The 27,066-nt window shown below is 45.6% G+C and overlaps 2 protein-coding genes across 3 annotated transcripts in view; both read right to left on the reverse strand.

Annotated features, from left to right (window-relative positions):
* Positions 1-120: 120 nt before the first annotated feature.
* On the reverse strand, positions 121-11,849 carry LOC100550977 (ceramide synthase 4-like). The gene is made up of 4 exons (XM_085211614.1): positions 11,523-11,849; positions 7,617-10,203; positions 6,411-6,528; positions 121-5,525 (listed from the first exon to the last, which is right to left on the reverse strand). The coding sequence occupies exons 2-4, from the start codon at positions 7,781-7,783 to the stop codon at positions 5,403-5,405; spliced, it is 408 nt and encodes a 135-aa protein (XP_085067740.1). The 5' UTR covers positions 7,784-10,203; positions 11,523-11,849; the 3' UTR covers positions 121-5,402.
* Positions 11,850-15,629: 3,780 nt separating this feature from the next.
* The window catches only part of CERS4 (ceramide synthase 4), a 63,046-nt gene continuing 51,609 nt past the window's right edge, over positions 15,630-27,066 (reverse strand). For both annotated transcript variants that reach the window (XM_085211612.1, XM_085211613.1), the window contains 6 exons: positions 24,482-24,539; positions 21,156-21,206; positions 17,900-17,992; positions 16,591-16,719; positions 16,212-16,318; positions 15,630-15,807 (listed from right to left, as the gene is read on the reverse strand). In XM_085211612.1, the coding sequence (XP_085067738.1) occupies positions 15,645-15,807; positions 16,212-16,318; positions 16,591-16,719; positions 17,900-17,992; positions 21,156-21,206; positions 24,482-24,539 (601 nt within the window). In that variant the 3' untranslated portion in view covers positions 15,630-15,644. The remainder of the gene's footprint in view (positions 15,808-16,211; positions 16,319-16,590; positions 16,720-17,899; positions 17,993-21,155; positions 21,207-24,481; positions 24,540-27,066) is intronic.

Consider the following 27,066-nt stretch of genomic DNA (forward strand, 5'->3'; position numbering starts at 1 on the left):
CCCACTGACACCATGTACCCAATGGAAATGCTGTAACTGAATGGAGTTCCCACCCTATGGAACCCCAAACCAGGATGTTTGAATTTTTTTTTTCCAAACCTCCCACGGTGTGAGTCCTGAAATGAGCTCATGCTACAGGGTGAAAAAGTTCAGTTGAAAGTATTTTAATATAATTCTTCTCTCTCTTTTTTTTTTTCTGCCCCAGTCTGATTTTTTACTTCTGTCAGTGTAAACTGTCCGGACGATGCTCTGTGCCCCAGCAGGTGCTCTACTTCTGTAGCATTACAAGTGGAAAAGGGGCACCTGGGGCTGTGCTCCGGGCTGGGCTGTGTGCTTGAAACTCCACCCAAAATAAGCTGGTTGCCTCCATGAATCTTTGTGCTTTCTGTCTCAAAGGGCGTCTTTGGGTAATTCGTGTGAGCCGTTACAAAAGCTCGGTTTGCTCTTGCTTGGTGAATGCTGAATCCTAAAGTGGCATTTTGCAAGAGAATTGGGCACCGTATTGCTTTACTTTGTGTGTTGGAGCTCTCTCTGGGACCCAGAGCAGGTATACCCAATGCGCAGCTCCGCACAGCCAGCAGTGCAGCCCAGCCCTGGCCCCACACAGTGCTCTGAACAGCAAAGAATGTGCGGCCACGCTTTCTCTTTCGATAAAGGAACTTGAAAACCGGTTTCAATTTTGCAAAAAAAATCATCACTTTATGTTGTGACACCATTTTAAGTTGATACAAATGCATTACCTGCCAGTTTTCAAATGGAATGCATAGAGTTCCAATTGGATATTCGACTCCAAAATCTAATCATGTCTCCTGACTGGACTTCTGTCAGACCTCTTTTAACAGACAGAAATATCCCTCACTTTGCGGTCAAGCCTTATTCACGTTGTTGCTTTTTGGCAGTCAGCACACTTGTGAGCAATTGCGAAGAGTGAAGCATGGGAAGAGTAAAATTTCATCAACAATCTCTGACAGACACACTAAGACCTCACAAAAAACTGCAACCATTGACATCAAACGAGGCATTGATGCATTACCTTCACCAAAAAAAAAAGGTCAAATATCCCACCAGTTTTACGTTTTGTTTCTCTCCTTTTTTTTCCCCCAATGTTTTAAAAATATTAAAAATTGAAACGGTTTGCTACTTATGAATTAGCAATACAGAACAGTGGCGACCCCAAGCCATGAAACACCCCCAGAATTGGGCTGCCCTGCCAGCAGAGCCTTGATCCATCCTGATTTTAGACCTCGTGCCTCACTGGGGCTGGGCCAGAACCCAGCTGGGCCTACAGGCCGCTGTGCCTCATCTCTGGGCCCGGGAACATGACGGAGTGGATCCTCCTGGAGGAGATGTTAAGGCACACGCGAGATGAGGAGGTGATCTAAGACAGCCAGCACGGCTTCACCAAGGGCGGTTGTGCGTGACCCATGTGGAGGCCTTTGGTGATGGAGTGATGGCACTGATGGACAAAGGAAGGGCAACTGATGTCTTCTGCCTGGACTGGTGCAAGGCCTCTGACGCGGTCCCACAGCACCTCCTAATGTCTAAAGTGAAGAGATGTGCATTTGAGTGTTGGACAGATAGGTGGATATAGATTGTTTGGACGGTTGTGGCCAGAGGGTTGCTGTCAGCGGCTCTGTGTCCAGGTGGAGGCCAGGCACCCAGGGGTCCGTCTTGGGACTGGTGCTCTTGAACACTTTTATCAAGGACATAGACAGCGGGATTGAGTGTACCCTCAGCTGATGACACCAAGCTGAGTGGTGCGGTTGGCACAATAGAAGGCAGAGGCGCTATCCAGAGGGACCTGGACACACGCTGAAATAGAGGGCACGTGAGCATCTCGTGAGGCTTAACAAGGCCAAGTGCAAGGTGTTGCAATTGGGTTGAGGCAGTCGCAGATACAGGTAGAGACTGGGAGGAGAACACATAGACAGAAGCCCTGTGGAGAAGGACCTGGGGGTCGTAATGGCCAAAAAGCTGGACATGAGCCAGCAGTGCGTGCCTGCAGCCCGGAAGGCCTGAGAAAGGTGTCCAGCAGAGCAGGGCGGTGATTGTCCCTCTCTACTGTGCCCTTGCGAGGCCCCATCTGGAGTACTGCGCCCAAGCCTGGGGTGCCAAGCACAGGAGGGATGTGGAGCGGTGGGAGGGGGTCCAGAGGAGGGCCACGAAGATGAGACAAGGACTGGAGCACCTCACCTAAGTAGAGAGAGATGAGGTGTTAGAAAGAAACTGTTTGGTCAGTGAGTGGCATCGGCCCTTACCGAGAGTCACCTCCATAAGATGAGGGCTCGTGTCTCATTTCCAAGGGCTTTGTCAATGCCTCCTTCCCGTGTAAGGGATCCCAGATGCCTGCCTTTGCTGCCCACTAAGTCCAGGCTTGTGGCCCCGTTCTCCCAGTGTCAGAGTGTTGGACATATCCAAATAATTTTCCAGGACCGTTTCTCTGATAAAGCAGATTTTATTCGTGATTTCAATGGTGAGCGTCCCGCAAGCAGGAGCACGCTGAGAAAGGGGAGTGACATCTTTTATGCCCCATTGCCTGACGCTTATCTCTTTTTGCCCTGGTTCCTCATTGGCTGAGTACTGCAGGTTCACACTCTTCCTACACTTGGAAGTTCCCTAAAATCTGCTTGAATACTTTGAAATGGTCGAATTCCCGGCTCCCTCCCTCCTTTAGGTCGGTTTCTGTTAGCCCTATTATTCACTTTCTGACATACTACACATCCCCTGCAAACCTGTTTAGCCAGAGTATATATCCCTGTGCTTATGTATTTTCGTAGCACTGCATCACACATGGCTTGTACTCCCCAGTGACTGACTCCCTTGATGTAGGATGATTAACATTTCCCTTGTAACTGTCTTATTTAATACTTCTCTTACATCTGGAAGGATCCACCTTCCTTCAGACTCTATGGCCCCTAAGTTTCTAAGGGTTTCTTTTTCTTTTTCACTGAAAATTTGCTTTAGGGGAGGGGATGGCACCTCAGGCACAAGATAATTTATAGCAATTGTTGATTGTAAAGGAGCCTCACGGGCTGTTTTATCTGCTGCTCGATTGCCCTGAGCAATGAATGAATTACCCTTCTGGTGGCCCCTGACGTGTACTATTGCAATCTCGGTGAGTAGTAGTAAATTTTCTAAAACTTGTCTGATTAATTCTCCGTGGACCAATTCCTTTCCTTTACTGTTGATTAACCCTCGTTCCTCCCAAATCTTTCCAAAAGTGTGTACTACTCCATACGCATACTTTGAATCAGTATATATGGTTTCTTCTTCTTATTTAAGGAGATGAAGTGCTCGGTTCAGAGCATATAATTCACATGTCTGTGCAGACCAATCATTAGGCAGCCTGCCTATCTCTCTCACTTCCCCCTTCGCTCCCTCTACTACAGCATGTCCATTATGTCTTTTTCCTTGCACCACCCTCGAAGATCCATCAATAAACAAAAGCTTTCCTTCCTCAAGGGCGGGGTCTAACAGACCAGATCTTACTTTTGTCTGATACGCAGTTAAATCCAAGCAATTGTGCTCTATACTTTCCTTTTCCTTCTCCCCTTTCCACAGAAATGTAGCTGGGTTCAGACAAGACTCAGTTGTTAGTACTAAATCATTTTTCTCCATTAGTATTGTTTCATATTTCAAGATCCTAGAGTCAGTCAACCACCTCCCAGCCCTTTGGGTCAGAATATTTTTCACTTGGTGTTGGGTAGTGACTATGAATTGCCCCCCACAGGTCAGTTTTCTACTCTCCTCTACCAGTAGAGCCGTCGCTGCTATTGCCCGAATACATTCTGGCCAGCCCCTAGATACCGGATCTAGTAACTTAGACAGGTTTGCCACGGGCTGTCGTTTATCTCCCCATTCCTGTGTTAGTACTCCCAGGGCTGCTCCCTGATCTACGTTAACAAAGAGCTGGAAAGGTTTGTTCAGTGCAGGGAGAGCCAAGACCGGTGCCGTAATTAAATTTCCTTTTAATTCTTCTATTAACTCCCTTTCCTCGGCAGTCCACTCAAGGGTATTGGGTTCTTCATCTAATAATTTAAGGTATAATCCTTTGGTTTTCTGAGCATACGCTTCTATCCAGAGCCTGCAATATCCCACCACCCCTAAAAACTTTCTCAATTCCTTCTTTGTTCTCGGTAAAGGTAGTTTGACAATCCCCTGAATTCTTTCTGGGGTGATCCTACGTCCTCCTTCCGAAATTAGATGTCCCAAATATTTAACTTCTTTCTCAGGCCCAGACTGGATGGGGCCCTGGACAGCCTGGTCTAGTATTAAATGGGGAGTTTGTTGGCCCTGCACGTGGCAGGGGGGTTGGAGATTCATGATCCTTGAGGTCCCTTCCAATGCTGGCCATTCTGTGATTCTGTGATTGTGTAATTATAACTCCCTCTGGAACTTGGACACCTCCCCAGGCTTTGCCATCACATCCAGCACCCGACTGGAAAGCAGCATAATGGGCGTAGTTAGGCACAACGGCTGCAGTGCAGAAACAGCTGGAGAAGGAATAGGTGTGGGCAGATGGATGTGGGATCCCACCCTCCCAGATGCTCTCCCACCGGCTGAGAAGCTCACAGGGGTTCTGTTTGGACACAGATTTACAACACCTCTGCTCCGCTTGCATGTGCAGCAATATACGGGTAAGGCAGTGGGGTACCCACAGCTCACCTGGGTTCTGCTGTACATCCCAGATGCACGCAGATGTACGCTGCCAGCGGGATGCAGCATCACTCCCGAGGTGCCTCTACCTGTCTCCTTTTGTGACGTGGGAACAGGATTCAAGCACCGAGAAATGTTTTCAGAGAATGGGGAACAGTGGATCTTGTACCTGATTGGAGCCTCTTTGTACGTACAGTTTAAAGCCTCAAGCTGAGATCCACCAATAACCTGATCCTTTTCATTCGAACACTCGGTGGTTCCTCTGTCCTTTCTGATTCCATATTCCACTGAGATATGCATTAGTATCTCATATGAGAGTGGAAAATTTGATGAAAAGAAATTCAGTGAAGTTTTCAGTGATTTCTGTTGCTTTTCTGTTTTCATATCTCTCTGTCCATGCCCAGTGGCTGGCTGTCACACTGTTATGTCTAATGCTCCACGAGCTGGTAAGAATATTTAAAATTTGTCATTTCATATCAAAATCCTCTTAAAAAGATGTTTGACACATTTGCCAATTATATTACTGCTGAAAATCCCTCCAGCACCTGAGATTTAAACCTGACCAGTGGACACTGTTGAGTCAACTTTATTGTTTTGAAATGCAGAAGTGGGAGGGAAGGCAGGGTGAAGCTGGGAGCACTGCTCAGTGGTTCTGTCACTCCACCGGACCATGTTCAGAACTGAGGGCAGGATGTGAGCTGCCATGCAGCTCCTTCTTGGAGGTTCCCATCCCTGTGCTGACCCACCTACCTCGCCTCACAGAACCTCTTTGTAAGTCTGGGATGGTCCTGGGCCCGCCGGTGCCGGAACCAGGTCTGCACTGCTCTGACTGGCAGGCCGCTTTGCTTGACCACTGAAATCAGGTCTTCCTGCAGAACAGATGGGGAAAGCAGCGCTTCGCCTTCCTGACTCTTTCTGTCTCCATGTGGTGGGAGGGGCTGCTTCTGCCCCCCTGGGTCAGTGCTTCCCGAGACCACCTCTCTTTGGGAAAGAATTGGATCTGCTGTGTTTGCTCTGCTGACCTCCCACAGCACTTTGGCCATTCTAAAACTCCAGTGCAGAAATATGTAAACCCAGGTTTGGAGCTTAGCACTGGTTTTCCCTATCCAATTTTTCCAGCAGTGGGACTCAGTGCCTGCTCTGAAAGCCTAACTACAATTTTTTCACCTCTGATGCATGTTTGACAGATGATTATCAGCTGTGGGTTACAAAGGAAGATAAAATAAGCTTAGTCTGTGATGTGAAAGAAACAACAAACTAGCTCACTCAGTAACATCAGATGGAACATCCAATTGTTTGAGCAACAAACAGCCTCAAAAGCACCATTTCCATCATGATCTGTTTCATACACAGTCCCAATAAAACTGCCTAGCCCTAAAACAGTGATTAAAGTAAGAATAGAGTTGAGCTTGGAAGTGTTTTTTAGATTAACTTGGCAAAGCTTCATACAAGTTTAAGTCAATAATTATTTTATTGATCCAGGAATGCTTCACTGTGAGCAATGATCCGAAGGACTCTGCTAAAGATAAGGAGCCTTATCCACAGGACCTGCCCATCATGGGGAGATGGCTGCTTTGCTGGGAAAGCCAACAGCTCCCAGCTATCTGCTCGATCTGACACACACCACACGGGTGGTGCTGGGGCTGTGGCTGCTGAATGCATTGGTGGATGGTGAAATATCTGCTTCTTCCCCAGAATGGTGGTTGGCAATGGGGGAAGGAGGTTGCCTGGGCTCTCAGCACAGGGGCACTCACCTCCTTTGGGATCCTGCCCAGCAGCTTGTAGAAGCCTTCCAGTGTGGCACTGGGCTGAGCTTTGGGCCTCTGCTTGTCTCTCACTCCCAGCCTCCTGCCCAGGGGCAGAGCTATGGTTCTATGAGAGGAAAGAGAGTTCAGAGCGGGGAGGATGTGATGCCCTCTCCCATCACAAGTGGCAACAAACAATTAGAAATATTAGGATTGAGGCCACTTTCTTCTGGTATTTTTATCAGCCATCTTGATGAGGAAACTGAGTGCACCCTCAGGAGGTATGTGGGTGACATCAGGTTAGGTGGGAGTGTTGATCTGCCTGAGGGCAGGGTGGCTCTGCAGAGGGATCTGGATAGGCTGGATTGAAGGACCATCAGAGAAGGCTCACGTTCCAGCTGAGGGCAGGTTTGCTGAGCACAGCCTTCCCACTCCACAGATACTGAAGCCCTGCCCTGCCTGACTGGACAGCTGCATGCCTGCCCAACAGTCTGCCCCAGTCTCACTGATAATTCCTTGATTTCCCCTCATGTGTCAGTCTCTCATTTTGGAACAGGTGCCCAAAGCCCAGTCTGAATCCATATCCTAAACTCAGCCGCGTGGATCTGCATCGTTCCCACCCAAAAGCCCAGAGATGGCTGTCAGCTCACAGGCTCTGCTTGGGAGTACCCTCAGTCAAGGCGGAACGCCCATCGCTGAGGCAAAGCAGTACCTCAGCCCTGCATGAACTGGGGACCTCTGGTGCCAGAAGGACAGGGGAGGGCAGAGCTGTGAGGAGGAAGGAGTGGTTTGAACAGGACGGTCCTACAGCAGGCTGCAGGAGCCACGGCTGTCCTCTCCTTCTTCCTCCATGCTGAGTGGGGACTCGCATGGCATCCTTGGAAGTATCCTCTAAGACCAGCTGACCCCTGGCTCAGCAGTGGCTTCCAGCCCTGATGTACCCAGCAAATGCCTTATTCTGGGCTCCCTGCAGAGCCCAGTCCCCTCTCTCCAGAGGGACTCTCCACCCATGGCTGAGGTGCAGCTGAGTGGTGGACTTGTCATTGCTGCCACACAAATGCTTAATGCCACAAAATGCAGAGAGATTCAGTATTTCTGGGAGCAAACCCCTGTCAGCCTTATCAGGTTAGGAGATGGGTAAGGGTAAGTCTGGAGCAACCCTGCACAGACACTGCTGACAACAAGCACAGAAGAAGCTGGATTTGTGGCACTCACCGTTCAAATACGCATCGGACAACGATCAGGAGCAGAGCACCGGGGATGCAAAGCCAGAGGTCCTGAGGCTTTGGGTAGTGTGTGTCCGCAGACTCCCTCATGTCTTCCCAGGTGGCTCCGGGTGGCAGCCAGTACTGGTGGTGCCAGAGCTTCTCCGACAGTCCCATCCTGGTCGAGGTGGTGGACAAAGGCAGCAGAGGCTCTGGGACTCAGCAGGGAGATGTAAAACTTGCTCTTGAGTCAGGACTGCTGGCGCTGCAGGACACCCAGCCCAGCAGCTCGTTGCTCACACTCCGCACCGTGCACTCGATCCCACGAGTATGACTTCCAACACCACTTGTCCTGGCCTGCCTGCGAGCTTAGAGGTGGGGTGAGATGTCTTGGTACAAGAAAATAATTCTGTGGGTGTTAAGGAGGCGGATATCTTCAATTGCACTCCATCACACGGATTATGAGTCCCTTCCTGGTGACAATATCAGAAGGGACATCCCTTGCTCCCATTTTCTACCAGCCTTTCTATTCCCAAGCTGCAAAGCCATTGCCTGTTAACCCACCGGCCATTCATGGGGCATCTCTAACGATTCATAGCTGTGAAAAATCTATTGGTTTCTCCTGGACCTCAGGTGAGTTTCCTCAGACCTCTGCCCAGGAGTCTTTCTGAACACCTTTGCAAAGCACTACCAGCGGGTTCTCTGCTCTGCATAAACTTGCTGACTCTTTGGGAGAACTCTGGCAGAGAAAGACACGATTTCCTCATACACAACACATGGGAACTCTTTCCCACAACATTATGTTCATACACGTTTCCAGTAACTCATGGTACATTGTGCCAATCTGCTCAGGCCAGATGTCAGCAGCTCCTCACATTTCCACCTGGGACTTCCATCAATTTCTGACACCACCACGGTTTGAAACAACAGTGACCCTCCTAAGCTGGTATTGAACTCTTTATTGTGTCAGCTCCCTCTTGGCTCTTGGGTGAATACCATCGAGGCTGAAGGTTTGCTGTTATTCCATTGCTGTTTCTTATAGAACCCCTTCACACCCATCATTCTGTGGGATGCAGCCTCAGCAAGAAGACAGCTGATGTGGACACCTCTGCTTCCAAGTAGGGAAGCCATATGCAGGCAGCACACGGGATTGCTCCAGCCTGATCCCTTCTCAGCCCTTATTATTTTATGTCTCCTACAGTTTTCCCAGTGTTTTTTAGAGCAGATTACTGCTGCCCTTTGTTTCTCAGTGTATTTCCTGGTATGTCCAGATCAATCTGCCAAAGTTACGAGTCCTTTCCTTGTTTAGACATGACTTCAGCTTTCTGCTGTTTCTTAGGGACGCCCCTGCCTGCAGGCACTGTCTGTTGCACACGTGCAGATGAGAAAAGCAATGTCGTTTGAAGTGTAGTCATCCAGTAAAGGTTCCCTTGGGCATACGTGTCTGGATCAAAAAACACAGTGGCTGCACTTCTCCCATGTTTCCAGTGTGTGCTTTAAAAACACGATCCCAAGCAGTGCCCACTGGAGCCAGCAGCTCGGTGCCAGCTGCCAGCCCTGGGGCCCATGCTGTTCCAGTCTCCAGCTCAGCACTGCACAACTGCCGAAAGACACCAGGAGAGGTTCTCTTTCTCACAGCTCACCTGGAGCTGGACACTCCATCTCCACTGCAGCTTGATGACATTGCTTGACGCACACATGGTGCGGTGCACTCCTTTCTTGCACACAGGGCTGATAAGGATCACTTGGAAATAGATCCTGCTGTTGCACCCAGCGCTCCACTCAGTCTGCTGGGTTATTTTAGCAGGTGTGACACAGAGTTTTGCTGCAGGTTTTTACAGCAGCTTCTCAGTTTTGAGGTCTGTGATGCTCCAAGAGGAATTGTGTCCATGGGTGGTGGTGGTGATAAAGGGAGCTGATGCAATGAATCAGAAATACTAACGCAGCGCTCACAAACTTCCTGACACCAGAGCAGACATAGAGAGAATGTGGAGCCATTGTGGGGAGAAAACAGCACACACAGCTTCGCTGAGCCATAGCAATTTGATGGCAAGAAAAATTCTGCTGTGTGCCGGGCCGCAGTGATTCACTGCTGCCATGCTCAGTTACTCAGTTAAAGTGTCCTAATTCAGCCCCCAAGAGCCCTCCCAAATCCTTGATGTATCCTTTCACGGCGATCAGATCAGCCTTATAATGAGCCTGGGCAGAGCATTCTGCTCCTCAAATGTGTTGTGATTTTACAGCATCAATCCTTCCCATCCTTCTGAAACCTCATGACAAAGAAGACTCCACATGCATTTGCCTTCCTACGTCCCCACAGCTCCAAGTCATCCGCCAAGCTGTGGACTTCCATTGCTCTGTCAGTGTCATGTCACCTGGACTGCCTCTAGATTTGACACAGAGGTGCCCCAAACTGTTTCAGGGCCAAATGAAGCTTCACCAAGCAGGACACAAAGGAGGCAACTGCTGCTCTTTTCTGGTCCAGCCTAATACGGCTGACTGCTCTGCAACATCACCTCCACGCATGCTGAGTGTTCAACAACCCTGGCAACAGCACCCAGACGTGTCTGCCTGCTCACCAACCAGCTGGTCACCTCCTGCGAGTCCAAGAAGTAGAAAAGAGCCCAGAGCGTCAAACCGTTCAAAAGTAATTTATAAAGAACTGTTACATTCAGTAGTACAAAATGATACCTGACCATTCCTCCTGCAGAGGAGTGCCAAGATTGTACATGTGGATTACAGAAACATGACCGCATACAGAACATTGAACTTTAAATTACCCCAACATCCAGAGAGAAGCTATCTTCAACAAATATGGATTTAATGATCCATATGAAAAGATGATGCAGGAAAAGATGCTCTGCTCTGAGCATGTCACTGCCTTGGAATCACCCGTGCTGGAACCACTTTTCTCTCTGAAGTTATCCAATATGTTTTGATTGAAACCTAAGACCAAAAGCTAAAATCAAAGCTTCCCCAGTCATATTTCAGGTGAACTTGGTGAGCTGCTGAAAACCCTCATCCTACTAGACTGTCATTTGCCTCTTAACTTTATAAATGTGCATCACCTCCTAGAATTGGGCGTTTTCTTGGTCCGTGTCCCCCAGTTAGCATTGGACCTTGCCAGGCACAGAGAGGGAAGTGTCTGCATGGCCTGGGCAGTCTAAGTCCCTGCTTTTGTAACAGAAAATCTGTTAGTAATGTGGTTTCATAGTTTAATAGATCTATAAGATAGAAATCTGTGCCATACCTATTTAACTCTTCTAAGGCATTACAGAATCAAAAGTCTACAGCTAACAGGATATAAGATACAAAATGTCTAAAGAAACTGAATCAGAATTGCATCATGACTTCATTGCCTACTGCTTTGAACTCTCAACACATCTAGGCACAGGCCCCAGAATTAGAAGCCTAAATTAAAGCTTTGTGCCATGAAGTTCAGCAGATCTTCTCTGATTCTTCTCCCTCTGAGAACAGGGGTGTTCTATTCCCTTCTTACCACAAGCTGACTGCAAATATCCCCCACTGTGCCAATCATCCTATATAAAAACATGAGCACTTGATCAGTGTTGTCTTCTAGAATATCAATTTCCTTGTTCCCTCTCTTCTCCCGACAGTGTTACTTTCCAAGATAGGATTAATTGATTATCTGACAGTTGAGACACAACTGCTTGGATTTTCTAGCCCCTACAACCATGATCTGGGTGGGAACTCTCTTCATTACAGCCTTTGGAGTTCCCCCCCTTTGAGGCAACAATGCTGATAACAGAAGGGACTGAGATCCATACTATTACAAAACCAGTCACATGGCACACAGCAGCATTTCCTGTAAGAAAATGTTTTCTCCTGTATCTTTCCAAAGCTTTTATTGCACTATACACAGTTTCAATGTTATGAGTATTTATGGGGCACTTACGCTCTTGAAGGAGGTGTCCCTGTATGAAGGTTTAGAGTTTCACACTTGCTGTCCATAGTCATTAGTGGCAGTGGGCTATGGCTTCCAGAGGCCGTTCCAAATAGATTCCTATCAAGCAGCATTAGGCAGTTAAGACGTGACATTGCCAAAGTTCATCCACTGTTCTGAGTATTTTTCAGGATTAACACATTTAACAATTGCTATGGTACTGTCTAATTCAAGTCAAACCACTTTGATCCCTTTCTATTTGCCTCAAGGCTACAACCTATAGAAAACTTATGTTGAAGAAAGACCAAAAACTTCCCTCAAATATCACTGACTGTATGCAATAAAAAGGAATTCACTTATGCTAGCTGAGCCACAGGCTGAAACTGCTCCTTCAGCCACCTGCCTGCAGCATGCATTTCTGCAGCCTGCTTTTAGCTTTAGTTCACTTTTGCAAACAGTTTGATTTCTGTCCCAGTTAAATCTTAACTGTGACATTCATATTATGCAAACAGGCTGAAGCAGCCCCAGATCACAGCTGCCCAGGAGTGATGACAGCCGTGTCAGACTGAAGAGATCCACATTGCTGCTTTGGGCATCACCGTGGCAGAAGAAGGGAGGGAAAGGCCGTTCCTCAAAATCTTACATTTTCCAAAGGGGACACAAAAATAGCTTCTGAGTGCTGCAACTCGAGCACTCAGAATCGCAGGATCACAGCACAGATTGAGTTGGAAGGAACTCACAGGATCCCCAAGTCCAGCTCCCAGCACAGCACGCCAAAACCCAAACCCTGCTGGTGTCCCAACTCTCCCTGAGCTCCAGCAGCTCAGGGCTGTGGGGCCTTGGGGCTGCAGGGCACGCTGCTGCCTCAGACCCAACTCGGTGTCGACCAGAACCCTCAGGTCTCATTCTGCAGGCTGCTGTCCGGCCTCTGATCTCCCTATTGTAGCCATGGCCAGGGCTGCACACCCAGGGGCAGGATTCGGCCCTTGCTCTGACTGGAATTCATGCTGCTGGGGGTTGCCCAGCCCTGCCATTTGTCAAGGTCTCTCTGCCCTTGAGGGAGTCAACAGCTTCTCCAATTTAATGTCATCCATGGACTTAGTTTATTTTCAAGTCCTGTATCCTGTATCCAGTGTATCCAGTAAAAAGGACAGGCTCTAGAACGGAGTCCCATAGCTGGCTGCCAGCCTGATGTAGCCCCATTTATCATAAAACTGTGAGCACAATCCATCAACCAACTGTTTATCCATCGCATAATGGTTTGGTTCAACTGTATACTGGATATTTTGTCCTGAAGGATACCATGTGAAAGAACATTGAAAGCTTTGGGGACATCCAAAAAGATCACACTTGCTTCCCTTGGTCAGTGAGGTGGGATCCTTGTTAAGTGCATTTAACATGAACTTGTGTCGGCTGTGATCAGTGAGCATAGGCTGTTTTCTTCCCAGCCACTGAAGTGAAGTGAATCTGACAGGCCTGTAATTACTATGATCTTTTTTCTTGCCCTTCTTGAAAACTGGGAGAATGTTTGCCAACTTCCAGTTTACTGGAACCTCTCCAGACTCCTAAGACTGTTGAAAAATACTTGAGAAAACTCTTGGAGTACCCTGGGATGAATCTATCAGACCCTATAGACTGAAGTGCATCCAGCTGGAGCAGCACATCCCACATCACAGAGCTACTCAACTCTACATTCAGATTTATATTGTTTTTTTTCTCTTGCTATCAAGAGATCTGTAGTCCACTTTTGTAAATATTTACTTCCTTGCCTTAAATAAACTGATAAATAAAGTGATAAAATGACAAATTAGAGAAAGCAACCTAACATTCATTGGCTTCTCAGGCTGCTTTTACTCTGCCATACAAGATGCCAAAATTGGGAACCCATTCACAGTGCCTATACTCTTTGGTGGAACGTGAACTGAGGGGAAGCTGCAATACTCATTAAGACTGTGTCCATTGCTGGATATACTCTGTGGCCTCGATATTCTATATATGTTCTTCTGGAGATATTTCTTGGGTCACATTAAGCAGACTGAAGTCTGAAGCCTTTTTTAAAGATTTCCACACCCCAGCGCAGTTAGGAATCATAAGAATCTGAACTTGCACTGAATTCATACTGCCTGCAAGAGCAATAAGAATAGGAGATGCCACATTTTGTGAGCAATCTATGTCATTCTGGAATTGGCAGTTGAGGAACTATGCACAAAAAGCACTGATCTGCAGCATTAGTGCAATTAGTAATGGGTAGTACTCTTTTTAGTGTTTTTCTTAAATTCAGAGATGCAGAATGTGTCTGAGGCCTTACACCTAGCAAGGTCCCTAAAGGAACTAACTAGACAGCTGCATGATGGTTGCCTCTGTAAGGAAGTGAAACCTCTTACTTCAGGATTTGGCTGAACTCTAATTACTGGGGATTAGAGAACACCATATGTAAAGGTGGTGCAGATAAACCTGTAGCCATGGAGGAAAATTACAGGGGTCAGAAAGGCTCATAAGAAGAATATTTTGAACTGGAGTGAGAATTTCAAGGCTACTGAAAGGAGGCAGTGCTCTCTTATCCTAATACTGCCTTGGGCTGTTATCACAGAATCAGAGAATATCCTGGCCTGAAAGAAACTCACAAGAATCACTGAATCCAACTCCTGGTTTCACACAGGACTACATAAAAATTAAACTGTATGTCTGAAACCATCATTGAGATGGTTGTCCTTGTGACAATTTTTCTTCTCTATTCAAGGCTCAATATGTAATGCTCTCAATTTTATTTTTTCATATCAAATATAGCAGGTAATTTATATTGTGGGGTTTTTTGTTGTTGTTTGTTGTTGTTTTTTGCTGAGATACAGTTAATTTTCTTTGTAGAGGCTCACGTGATGCTGCGTTGGATATTTGATAAGAGCAACTGTGTTTTAGTTGTTGCAGAGCAGTGCTAGCTCTGAGTCAAGGACCATTCTGCTTCTCACACTGCCATGCAAGAGAGGAGCTGGGTGGGCAGAAGGGGCTGTGGACAGAACCAGGACAATGGACTCAAACTGGCCAAAGGGATATTCCATGCTGTGTAACATCAGCAATAAAAGCTGGGCTAAAGGAGGTAGAAGGGCATGTGCAGAGTGATGGTGTTTGCTCTCCCAAGAAAGCATTATGCAAGATAAGCCCAACTTTCCATGAAGTGGCCAATCCCTGGGAAGTAGTGAATGAATGAAAGTTTTGCTTTACCTGATAAACTGTCTTTATGTCAACCCAACAGTTCTCATATTTTTCCCTTTCTGATTGTTTCCCATCCCACCTGAGGTGCGTAATGAGTGACTGTAAGGCATTTAGGTGCCTGCCAGGGTTAAACCACAACACTTACAGATAAGATATGAAAAAATCTGGATGTGCTTCAGCCTCCTTCCTGATGGCTCATTTATTTCTAATAAGGCCATTTATTACTTCATCATTTAACACTGTAATAACTGTAGTGGCATTTCACCCCACATGAGAATTAGGAAAACAGTAGAAGGGCCTCTTCAGTCACCTCTTCATTTTCTGCAGCATGTGAAGTTTCTGGTTTTAATTTGCAAGTAGTTTGCTCTGTGCTACCTTAAGGGAAGGCTGATAAGGAAGCTCTGGACAATATGGATGAAGATAAGTTATTCATGCTTGTTCTTAGTTCCCCTAAGACAGAATTCCCCAGTTGGAGGATAACAAAACAACTCATCCCAGGGTCTGAGGTCAAATCCCACAGAGCACGAAGCTGTTTCTCCTAGACTGTGTCCTTGGCAGATGGCCAACCTGATGACTTTAGGTCACGTCTTTGATTTTGAGAAAAATTTCATGCTGAGCAGCAGTTTGGTCTCACAACAGATGCCACATGCTGCAGTCAGAAAGAATGGGATGCATTTCACTACAGTTTATGCAGCTGCATCTCAAGCATGGGACACTGCTCTGATAGAGACAAACAGGCAATACCTAGCTGCAATCTCGAATGGATTACGCTTATTGAGTGCCCCTTTTACCAGATGGATAGGAGTCTACATATGTAATTACAGCAGTACAAGAAAGAAGCAATCCCAAATAAACTTGTATGCTCCCAAGTAGCTTTAGGGCACCCTCCCTCCCCATTTGATGCACAAGGGACTACAAGCTGATTCATACCGTGCCCTGGAGCATGAACTTGTAGACCATATGAATAATGAGGCAGGACCAGAAGATGTGAAGCAACTGTAGAGTTATGAGGAGAGCATTCACAAAGTAGTATCCAAAGAAGGGCTGGAATATCTCCATGGAGTAGTAGTAGGTGTTATAGAGCACTCTGCAAGAGAGAAAGAATTGCCTTGAAGGGTACTCATGTTCTTAGCAGGGCTGTAAGCCCCCAAAAGCTCTTTGTCATAGAGGAAGTTTCAGGTCAGTCATTTCCTTCTTTCATATAACATGTGAACTCCCCACTGGAAATAAACAGAGTAGAGCCAAAAGACAAGGACTCTTTTGCAGTATACATCAGGTCTTTACGACTCCTCTATGAACTCCAAAGCAGACCACCCTTGTTTACCCGAAGGCAGCTGCAACAGCCATATGGCACTGTAATCTACACAGAGGTCAGAGACATGAGCTCAAGAACTGAAAAGCAAAATCTGTAGCAAAAGATTCAGCCCACAGCTGAATTATCCTGCCTCTGAGAAGGCAGTTCTTCATTTTCCTTGACTGCAGCAGACTCACGTGTAGGGGAAAATGACCAGGCGGCTGATGAGGAAAACAGCTGAGAAGATCATAAAGAGGCTGTCACAAGTTTTTTTCCACTTCATGTAATTGAATATCTTAGTTGGCTGGAAGGAGAAAGAACAATAAAACAAAGCAGGCCAAGACACTGCATCTATACATGCTCCAAGAGGCTAATGAGCCAGATACAATCCACATGCAGGTAATCATCTCTCCTCTGTAGGGCTGATCTCTTGACCTTAAGCTAGGTCAAGAGATCAGCAATGAGTTATCAGTGAAATAATGCTTGGCTCTTACTGTACTAGATCAAAAGACAGCATTTGGCTGAAGAGCATCACTGCCAACTAGGTTTTACCTGGCAAATAACCTTGGAGCTCACCTCTAGGAAGCAATCGGAAGCATCATGAATCACCATCACCAGTGTCCCAATGCGGATGTAATTGGCACAATACGAGAAACTGATCAGGAAGATGGTTGCAGCATGATGGACTATCTGCTCCTTGAAGTCCTGAAGAAAAAGTGGACAGGAGAGAATAAAACACAGTGTACCTTCTGTCTTGGTTAGAGCATGTCTCCTTCAGGAAGCAATAAAATCTCTCAAAAAACCTCTCACCGTAATGTCTCAGGATAATAGAATCATAGAACCCTTGGAGTTGGAAGGGACCTTTAAAGGTCATCTAGTCCATCTCCCCTGCAGTGAACAAGGACATCCACAGCTAGATCAGGTTGCTCAGTCTTATCCAGCCTGATTCTGAGCATCTCCAAGGACAGACATCCACCACATCTATGGGCAACCTGTACCAGTGCCTCATCACCCTCACTGTAAAAGATATTTTTCTTATATCCAATCTAAATCTCCCCTCTTTTAGTTTGAAACCATTTTCCCTTGTTCTATGACCATAGACTCTGCTAAAGAGTCTGTCCCCTTCTTTCCTGTAGTTTTTCTTTAGATATTGAAAGGTCACTCTCAGATCTCTTCAGAGCCTTTCCTTCTCCAGGCTGCACAGCCCCACTCTCGGCCTGTCCTCACAAGAGAGATGTTCTGGCCCTGGGATTATTTTTGTAGCCCCCCTCTGGACGCACTCCAACAGCTCCATGTCTCTCCTGTACTGAGGCCTCCCCATCTGGACACAGTACTCTAGGTGAATCTCACAGTACTGAGCAGAGGGGCAGGAGTACCTCCCTCACCCTGCAGACCACATTGCTTTTGATGCAGCCCAGGGTACGGCTGGTTTTCTGGGCACACTGCTGGCCATGCCCAGCTTCCTCTTCACCAGTACCCCCAAGTACTTTTTGGCAGGACTGTCCTTATATCCCCTGCTTGTATTGGCAGTGGGGGTTGCCTTGACCTGGGTGCAAGACCTTGCACTTAACTTTGCTGAACCTCGTGAGGTTCTCCTGCACCCACTGCTCAAGTCTGTCTAGGTCCCTCTGAATGGCATCCTATCCCTCTGGTGTGTCTATTGTATCCCATGTGGTAGCTCACACCTTTCCATGCCAGGGTTTGCATTCCCCACCTCCCAGAAGGAAGTGAGTGACTGGGAATGGAAATTCCTGGCAATGAGCAAAGCCAGAGTGCCACAGAACATCAGACCGACACTGTATGCGCTATACACTCTTGAACACTCTCCCGAGCATTAAGCTTGCATTCTGTTTGTGCCTGACTCTTCCCTGGCGCTGTCACTCACCTTTCTCTTCACATCAAAAGGCAAGGTGAAGACCAGTGAGCAGTAGAAGGAAAGCTCCAGCATGTAGTACCAGAACAGAGAGGGCTGGAGAGGCTGCAACACCAAGGGGAGAGACAGTGATATACCCATCAGATAAAGCAGAGAGAGATGGAAACTACAGCTCCTCTCTATGCAAAAAAAAAAAACTAAACAAAACAAAAAACAACCCATGAGATCACTACCATGAAAAGATCTGGTTCCTGCAGCATCAGGGGGACAAAAATCAACAGAACAATCTAGTCACTAAACAAACATCGGCTGTGCTGAGGTAGAAACAAACAGCAGGGGACACTACTTTGCATTACCACGGGGAATACTGGGGAACTGGGGGAAGTTGCAGAATGTCTTTATGTTCTCTTCAGCACTGTGTGAATTCCTGAGCTGTCACTGCAGAGCTTTGCAAACTCTATATACTGTTTCACTGCAGTGGAGCAGATTAGGACCTGAATAAATCATTCCCTTTGGTAGCATTCAGGGAGATGCTTCAGATTTCTTGGACTCTGTCACAGGTTTTTCAGTCCAATCAAATTATCGGGCAAAGGTACAGTGCTCCCATGTGTGAACAGGAGATCATACAGCGTGAACACTCATCTACATTCCTCTGAGTAATTTTTTCTGGGGTTTTACATGTGGAAAACTAAAAGCTCTGATGCAATCAGCAAGGTATGTGCAAATTAGGGAGTAATTTTTCTGTTGTGAGCTCTGGATCAGAAGGCATTTATTTTCCAAAAGGTTTGGGAGAACTGATGCTTCTTTTGCCCTTGTCTGTACCACAGAGCATGGTTTGTTTAACTGAAATTATATTTAAAATATTCTTTGTTCCTGTTAGGACACAGGATGTTCTTGACCCTTCCTACCTTTTCCAGTGGAATGTTACCAGCTCTGGCTTTGGTCTTTTCTATTTATGACAGCTGTTAGAAAGTGTTTTGTTATGATAGTTTAGATTTTTCTGGAAAATACATGTATTGCAAATGTACAGAAGAGGAAATAAAGATTCGTAGAATCTTATTCAAACAAATTTGCACAAATTCACCCTTAAAATTTCTGCCTTTGGGTGACAAAAGATGTTTGGAGGCATGGCCAGAAAGACAGTATCTCATTCTTCACTCATATGCCCCATTATTGCTTCTGTGCTTAAACCTATGCACTGTATTTCCCTTTACAGGTTATAAATCCCAATGTACCTTCAATCGTTCTAACACTGACTGCCAGACCAAGCAGCCCTGAAGCACAAGCAGGCTTCGCTTTGTCTTGCTGCTGGGATCAAATTGTACTTCAACCTTTCCGTCAATTAATGAAGAACTTATTTCTCACCCAGGATGTTCTTGCATTGTAAAACTCTGTGCATGGGAGCTCCCTGCATGATACCAGTGGAATTATTATCCTGCCAGAAACACTCTGCAGCCTTTGGATAGCAATGAGCAAATGCTGAAAGGAATCAAAGTCTACCAAGTCAATGGGAGCCTTTTTGCCTCCTTCACTGAGCTCTGAATTGCACTTTGAGCATACCAGCAGACTCTGCAAAGGATTCCTCTGAGGGGGTTTAGCTGCCTGTGGTCAAGATCAGTTCTCACACGGCCCATCTGTTTCACCTCAAATCACAAGTGCTGTGAATGGGCTGTGTGAGAAAAAGCAGTCAGTAACTCATCTGGGCCATCATCTCTCAGCTCAGGAGCTGTGTTTCAGTTCCAGCCTTTGTTGTCAGTTCTTGCTTGAACTATGTTATAGGTACATTGTGTGTGCTGATGTACTTTACCGTCCTGAATCCACACACTTGATTTTAGACCTATCCTTTACCTGCAGACTTGCCTAGTGACCTGAACACTCAGCTGATCCCATCTGTATCTGCTCTTGTGCTTTTCCTCTTGTCACTGATTGCTGCTGTCAACCTTTTCTCCCAGTTGATTTCCCTAGAAGGGCAACACACTCCTTTGGTATCTGACATAAAAGGCAGATTTCATCTGTTCAGGAAAAAGTAACTTAACTAAAGATACTGAAATACTTTTCACAGAATCACAGAATGGCTGGGCCACCCAGAGCAGAGCAGCACTGCATTCAGTTGAATTAGAGCTCTCTGGGCAGAGGGTTAGAATCATAGAATCATATGTGGGGGTTCCAGCACTCAGTCACTTACACAGTGGAAATTGCTCCCCTTTCCCTTTGTTTTTCTTAGCTCTGACATGAGCTCACATTCCTCTAGTTTTGCCACAACACTCTGAAAATATTTCCCAGAAGATGAAGCCTGTGGGATTCATGTAGCTTGCAAAGGCTTTGTCAGCTCTGTGGTGACGAATGATTCTTGCCTTTCACTGACAAGGACACAGTCCTGCAGCAAACCAAAAATCGTTCACTCTTGGAGGAGGAATGAAATGATACCCAGGTGTATCATTAATTGATTCATAATGCTAATAAAGCCTGTATATAAGAAGGCTGCTGTTGTATAACAGTCATAAAAACATAAAGAAAGAAGGTGGAATAGTCAGTGGTTTGTGTGCTCAGTGGGTTGAGCCCCATCCTAACTTGTCAAGTTATGAAGTATGAATAGCTGGGGAGGCAGATGGGCAAGAATATATTTGTTTTTTTGTGACTATCCCTTAGCTGATAGGAGATGCATAATCTCCAGCCCTCTGGATAGCGTCTCACAGTGCTGTTGTGGGAAAAAAACAAACAAACAAACACAGAATATACATTGGAGAATTGTAAAATAACATCCTCCAAAATTAATGGAAATGATGCTTAATTGCTACTGGCCATAGTGCCAGTTCCTCTGGGAAACAAGCTCATGGGGAGCACTGTGGACATGATTCTTTGGTGTAGTGGAAGGATTACATCTCTCAGAGCATGTCCTCTGCTCTATATGCTCTCCACTGAAGTTTTCTCCTCCTTTGGCAGTGTCCTAAGCCTCAGTCTTTTCTATTAACTAAACAAAGAACATGCTTATTTTTCAGTTCTTCGCTCACCTGGTCCAAAGTCTCACTTTCCCTTTCCTTCTGTAAGTCTCCTTCTGCTATACTGACTTCTCCTCTATTGTGTTTAGATTAAGACAGATATTAAGATGTTATCTACTGACAAGGACCCGGTTTTGAATTCTTAAGGCTCATCAGTCTGAATTTTATTCAGTGCTTTCTCTTTTATCTGCAATATAATCTGATGTTGAAAAGAGATACAGAGACAATACACAATTTATAACAGCAATTTTCACTCCTGGATGACTCACCTGTTGTGGGTAACCTGTCCAGCACTCTCTATGGTCCCAAAGCCAAGGCTTCTGGAAAGAAAATGCAACATGAATGACAGAATGCCAGAGAAAGTCTTTTCTTATCAGCCACCTAAATCTCTTACTTGTTGGCTATCACAGATTTGCTGCATGTCATTACAAACAGAGCTGTTAAGCTGTTAAGTTGTTAAGTATTGCAGGCCAAACACCCCTGCCAGAAACATGTTTTTTCCTTCAAATGGCAAGGATCATGCTGCAGGCTGCTAAGTAACAAACCTCTGAAAAGATACTGCTTTGTTTACACTTCAAAGAAAACTTCAGTTTAAAACTTGTAGTTTGACAGGGCTTTAAACTAGGTTTGAAGGGGTGACAGCAATCCTGCCCACGACAACGTGTGGGATGGCATAGCTCAGTTAGCAGGACAAGGTGTTAGCGGAGGCCCTTAACCTGCTGCATCTTATGATGATGAAGGCAAGAAGGAGACTCAAGGTAAAAAATTCAAAGGAATTAAGGAGTTGTCCTCCAAGGTGACAAGACCAAATGCCCATCTGAACTGCCTCTACACCAATGCATGCAGCTTGGGAAACAAAACAGGAGAAGTTGGAAGCCACCATGCCACTGGAAAACCATGATATAATTGTTGTCATTGAAACCAGAGGGATAATTCCTACTACTGGAATGTGGCTCCTGACAGCTACAAGCTGTTCAGAAGGGACAGGTGAGGAAGGAGGGTAGGACACATTGCCCCCTACGTGTAGGAAGGAATAGAGTGTGAAGAGCTGTCCCTGAAGAATGACCACAAGCAAGTCAACAGCCTTTGGGTGAGAGGTACAGACTGAGGCAACAAAGGGAGCCCTGTGACTGGTATCTGCTACAGGCCGCCTGACCAAGTGAAGCCTGTTGATGAAGCCTTCTTCCTCTAGCTACAGGAGGTATTGTGATTGCAGGCTGTCGTCCTGCTGGGGGACCTCAACCACCTGGACATCTGCTGGAAAAGTAGCACAGCGAGCTGTAGGCAATCCAGGAGGCTCCTAGAATGCATCAAGAACAACTTCCTGAGCCACATAATAGACAGCTCTATCACAGGGGATGCAATTCTGGACCTGTTGCTCACCAACACAAGTGAACTGATTGGTAACATGAGAATTGGAGGCTGCCAGGGCTGCAGTGACCAAGTAACGGTGGAGCTCACAGTCTTGATTGATATCGGACAAAGAATAAAATGAGGAAACTTAATTTTAGGAATGCCACATTCTAGCTTTTCATGGAGTTAGTCAACAAACCCCTTGAGAATCAGCTCTTGAGGACAAGGAAGTGGAGCAGAGCTGGCAGATCTTTAGGGAAGCCTTACTTAGGGCACAAGAGCTCCCCATCCCCGGGTGTAGGATGTCAGGAAAGGAATGCAAAAGACCAGCATGGCTGAACTGGGACCTGCTGGTCACACTGAAGAGCAAGAAGAAAATGCACAGGCAGTGGAAGCAGGGACAGGTAATCTGCAAGGAGTGTAGGGATGTTGCTGGACTGTGTGGGGATGGGGTCAGGAAGGCCCAACTGGAACAGGACTTAGCAGTGCAACAGAAGAACAAGAAAGGCTCCTATATGTACATCTACCAGAAAAGAAAAGTCCGGGAGTGCATACCCCCCCAGAGAGCAACACATGCAGGCTGCTAACAACAGACAAGGAGAAGGTTGAGATATTCAACAGCTCTTTTGCCTCAGTCTTTACTGGTGACTGTTCTACACACAGCCCTTGAGTGGATGGTTTGGAAGGTGGGAAGTGAGGGGAATTGCCCCTCCCACTGTATGTGTCGGTGAGGTTCACAACCTGAGGAACCTGAACATCCATAAGTATGCAGAAGAGAAGGAGGAAGTACTGCAAATCAGAGGCAGTGGTAAATAGGAGTAGATACAACCTCTTTCTGGGTGCGAGTGAGATTTACAGCAAATACGGGTAAGCAACCAGACATGTGTGATGCAGTATCAGAGATGTTGAAGTATACACCCTGAAACAACTGGGACACAGAAAGGAATCTCACATCTCTGAATTCTACCATTCCTATACCAACAGCAAATAAATCTCTTTTCTGATAATCTGTGAGATAAAGTTATACACTAATTCATGTGACAGAGGTTCGTGCAGCCGGCTGAAAGCTAATACTATAGAATTTAAACTTCAAATTTTGTTGTTTTTCTAGACAAACAAGAAAGTTTCACAGAAGCTTTGTGTGTGTGTGTGTAAGATATCTAATGAATGAAGAACAGATTTTCATGAAAAGTGCAGGTAGTCTCATTCCTAGGATGGGCAGGTGACATGCAGAACAAGATTTTGTTCCTTCTGTCATGACAGGGATCTTGATTTGGATCTTCATTCCAAACTTTCATAGCTGGCTTCACAAAACAGCCTTCTATTTTGATGTAAAGAACCACAAAACAGTATAGATTTAGACACCTTCATTCCTGTGCTAGCTCATCCTACCTCATACTCATCAGGTACCTCACATTCTGCCTTGAAAGTTTCTGAGTTTCATAGTTCTTCAGTTATTATAATGAGCAGCTTCAGCATAGTCTGTGCCCGCTGTCTTAGGATATGCAGATTTCTCTACTCTAGAAGGTCTCAGGGGAGAACACTTTTGCAAAGCTCACTGAGGAAACTGGGTTCATCACAAGGGCCAGGGAAAACTTTATCCCACACTCAGAGGAGGACAGGTGCCCCTCATCCCAGCACAGTGACCACAGCTCAGGATGAGAGTGTGTGGCATGATTTCCACTACCTCCTCTGCCTCAGTGATTCAACCCATAACATTTAAGTCTCAGCTTTCTCTTGTTGAGGCTAGTCTATCTGTATAAAGAGGAATCACTATTTATCAGATCAGAGAAAAGGCAGACACATGAACTTCACCTCACCTCTTGGCTAAGGAAAACACATACATAAAATTTTTGAACTGCAGCCCATCCTCCAAAAGAAATAAGAGTACTAAACCACAATACACAAACAAGCCATGCAGCTTCTGTCCCAGATAAATATTCCATCTCTCATACCATATAAATGTATTTTTACAAATGTATTTTTACAGCTGCAAACACTGCCTCACAATTGTAATGATCTACTGCTGTGTCAGAGGAAGATGAAATCTCCTGGTTTTGCCTTAGAGTTCTTAAGGTAAGCATGGTTCCTTGTTCTTGTGAACTCAAAAGTCTGCTGTGCAGAGGACATATCTGATGGGAAAATCTCTATAAGATTTGAAAGCAAAGGTATGGCACCAAGATCTGCCATTCTTGAGGCACTTCCCAGATAAGACAGCAGGTGGCACTGCTTGTATACTCACATCATACAGTACAGCCAGCCCAGTGAAGAAAGAAACGATGTAAAATGCAAACCTCCAGCTACAAAGAAAGAAAGAAGGATGTTAGTAACCACGAAGGTACAATTCTGTGTATCAATATCCCACTCATTCAGAGAATGATGCCATTAAAGCAAACAAAAACATCAAAATGTTCAAGGTTTGCCTAGATCCTAACAGATTCTTTGTACTGTTAGCACATACAACAGGCGCCACAAAGGCTGTTGAAATCACCCAGATAATGATCTAGGTGATTATCATTTTCCAGATAATCATTTTCTGGATGATTACCTGGAAATAGCCTAGGTAATCATCCCAACCCTTCCCAGCCCAACCAGATCCATGTGTAAAACTCCAACAGTGCCAGTCTCCTCCTTAGGCTTTTGAAGATTAGGTATACTAAATTCATTGTCATGTAAAGCAAATGACTGTTGTCATGTTTGGTCTCAGTGAGAGTTGCTAATGACTTACCCACATTAAACCTACAGAGATATACATATAAAGTATGTATAAAATAGAAGTTCAGTGGAAAGTGATGTGTCATGCTGCATATTTACACATACAGTGAGGAATGAGGGAAATTTTATCCCAGCAGAACAAACAAGCAGCTAACAGACTAAACACAGAAAATCTGCAAAGGGGTAAAACTGCCTACAACAGCTCTTAAATTACCAAGTATCTCTGTAACAAATTGGAAGCAGCTTTATATTTTGAAAGGCTCCATTTATCAATAAAACACCCAGGACTCCAAGAAAGACATAAGCTACTATTTCATGTTGGAAGGTCATTTTTTATGTAAATTGCAAACGGCAACAGAGGGCAGGCAGAAAGACATTACAGTCAGTGGGCTGAGTTAGAAACCTATTTACTGTTTAGTGTTCACTGGTACTATTTACTGCAAGGCAGCTGAGTGCAGGGAGAGCTTGGATTTTATCTTGTTAGAAGTAGATTAAGCATGTTTGTTTTACAACTCTTTGTCCACAGTCCAGTAAATCTAACTGTAATGATCAAGAATGCTATAAATAAATAATATGCACCTTTTTTGTTTTTGTTTCTTTAGGGGGTTAGGTAGGAGTTTTGAATTAGTCTAAATATTAAATGGATTGTCATCAGTCAGAGGTGATGCCTACTCTACAGATACACTTTTAGTTAGATGAATGTCACTGTAGGTATTTATTTTCTCCTTCATCTCTGTGGCCTTCCTGGAAGAACCTCGTTCTCCACAAGCAAAGCAGAGCAGGCACTCAGCAGTTTGACATTTCACCCAAGCTCAGGAGAGTTCTCCTCTGTGGAAAGCTGAGCCAAAGCTAACATTTCTAAGAGGGCTAATTTCTAAAGTTTTACCAAAACATTCTTGGCATTCCTCTAACCACAATTCTGTTCACTTCTTCTCCCACCAAACCCAAACATACAGGAACTTATGTAGAAACAATTGCTGAGTGATGGTCTACCACATACTATTACAGAGAATAACCTCTCAGATCTTAACATCTGTAACAACCTTAGGTTGAGATTTTCATAGCCTTTGCACAAGCATGAGGACCAAGCGGGGTCCTGAGATGGAATCACAAAGACACAGAGAATAGCTGGGGCATGCTCGTAGGGGTATGGGCATCAGTGTAGAACAATTTCCTGAAGAGTTTTAGTCTTTGATTTTTTGCTGTAAAATGGCCTTGATGATAATTCATCCAGATTCTGGCAAGGAGGCAATCCCAGCCTAGAAAACCTGTCTAGGTATGGGGACAAGGACAGACAGTCATGGAGCTCCAAGAGTTGCACAGCTTCTGACCTCAGCTGTGCAACAGGCTGCCCCTGGCCAGGTCACCAGCACCTCCAAGGGCAGCAGTGAACATGTAAGCATGCAGCCAGCTCAAGTCTGTTGGGACTATTGCTCTGCTACCACTTCAATCTGCATTAGTTGAAGTAACTAAAAAGTGAGGAATCTAATGATAGTCCTCTTTTGCCAGACCTGCTTGTGTCTCCTAGGAAAATCTTTTGTATAAGCTCTTTCCTGACATTATAAAAGGATTGTACTTTCTGGCTTTCAGGGAAGCTGAAAGTCAGCTGCCAACACAATACTGTCTAGCCCAGTGTCTGTGACTTTTGAAAGCAGCACTGTGGAAAACAGTTGCAGGAAAGATGCAGCAGAATCATCATAGAATCATAGACTGGCCTGGGTTGAAAAGGAGCACAATGATAATCTAATTTCAATCCCCCTGCTATGTGTAGGGTCACCAATCACCACACTGGGCCACCACCAGAGCCACGTCCAGCCTGACCTTGAATGCCTCCAGGGATGGGGCATCCACAACCTCCTTGGGCAACCTGTTCCAGCGTGTTACCACCCTCTGCATAAAAAGTTCATCCTAATATCTAACCTAAACCTCCCCTGTCTCAGTTTAAAACCATTCCCTCTTCTCCTATCACTATCCACCCTCGTAAACAGCCATTCCCCCTCCTGTTTATACGTGCTCTTCAAGTATTGGAAGGCTGCAATGAGGTCTCCCCTGAGCTTTCTCCATGTATCAGCTTACAGTGAAGCAAATGGGAGGGAAACAGAGAGGCAACGG

The sequence above is a fragment of the Meleagris gallopavo genome, chromosome 30 (genome assembly GCF_905368555.1).
Source record: "Meleagris gallopavo chromosome 30, MGAL_WU_HG_1.1, whole genome shotgun sequence".
Lineage (NCBI taxonomy): Eukaryota > Metazoa > Chordata > Aves > Galliformes > Phasianidae > Meleagris > Meleagris gallopavo.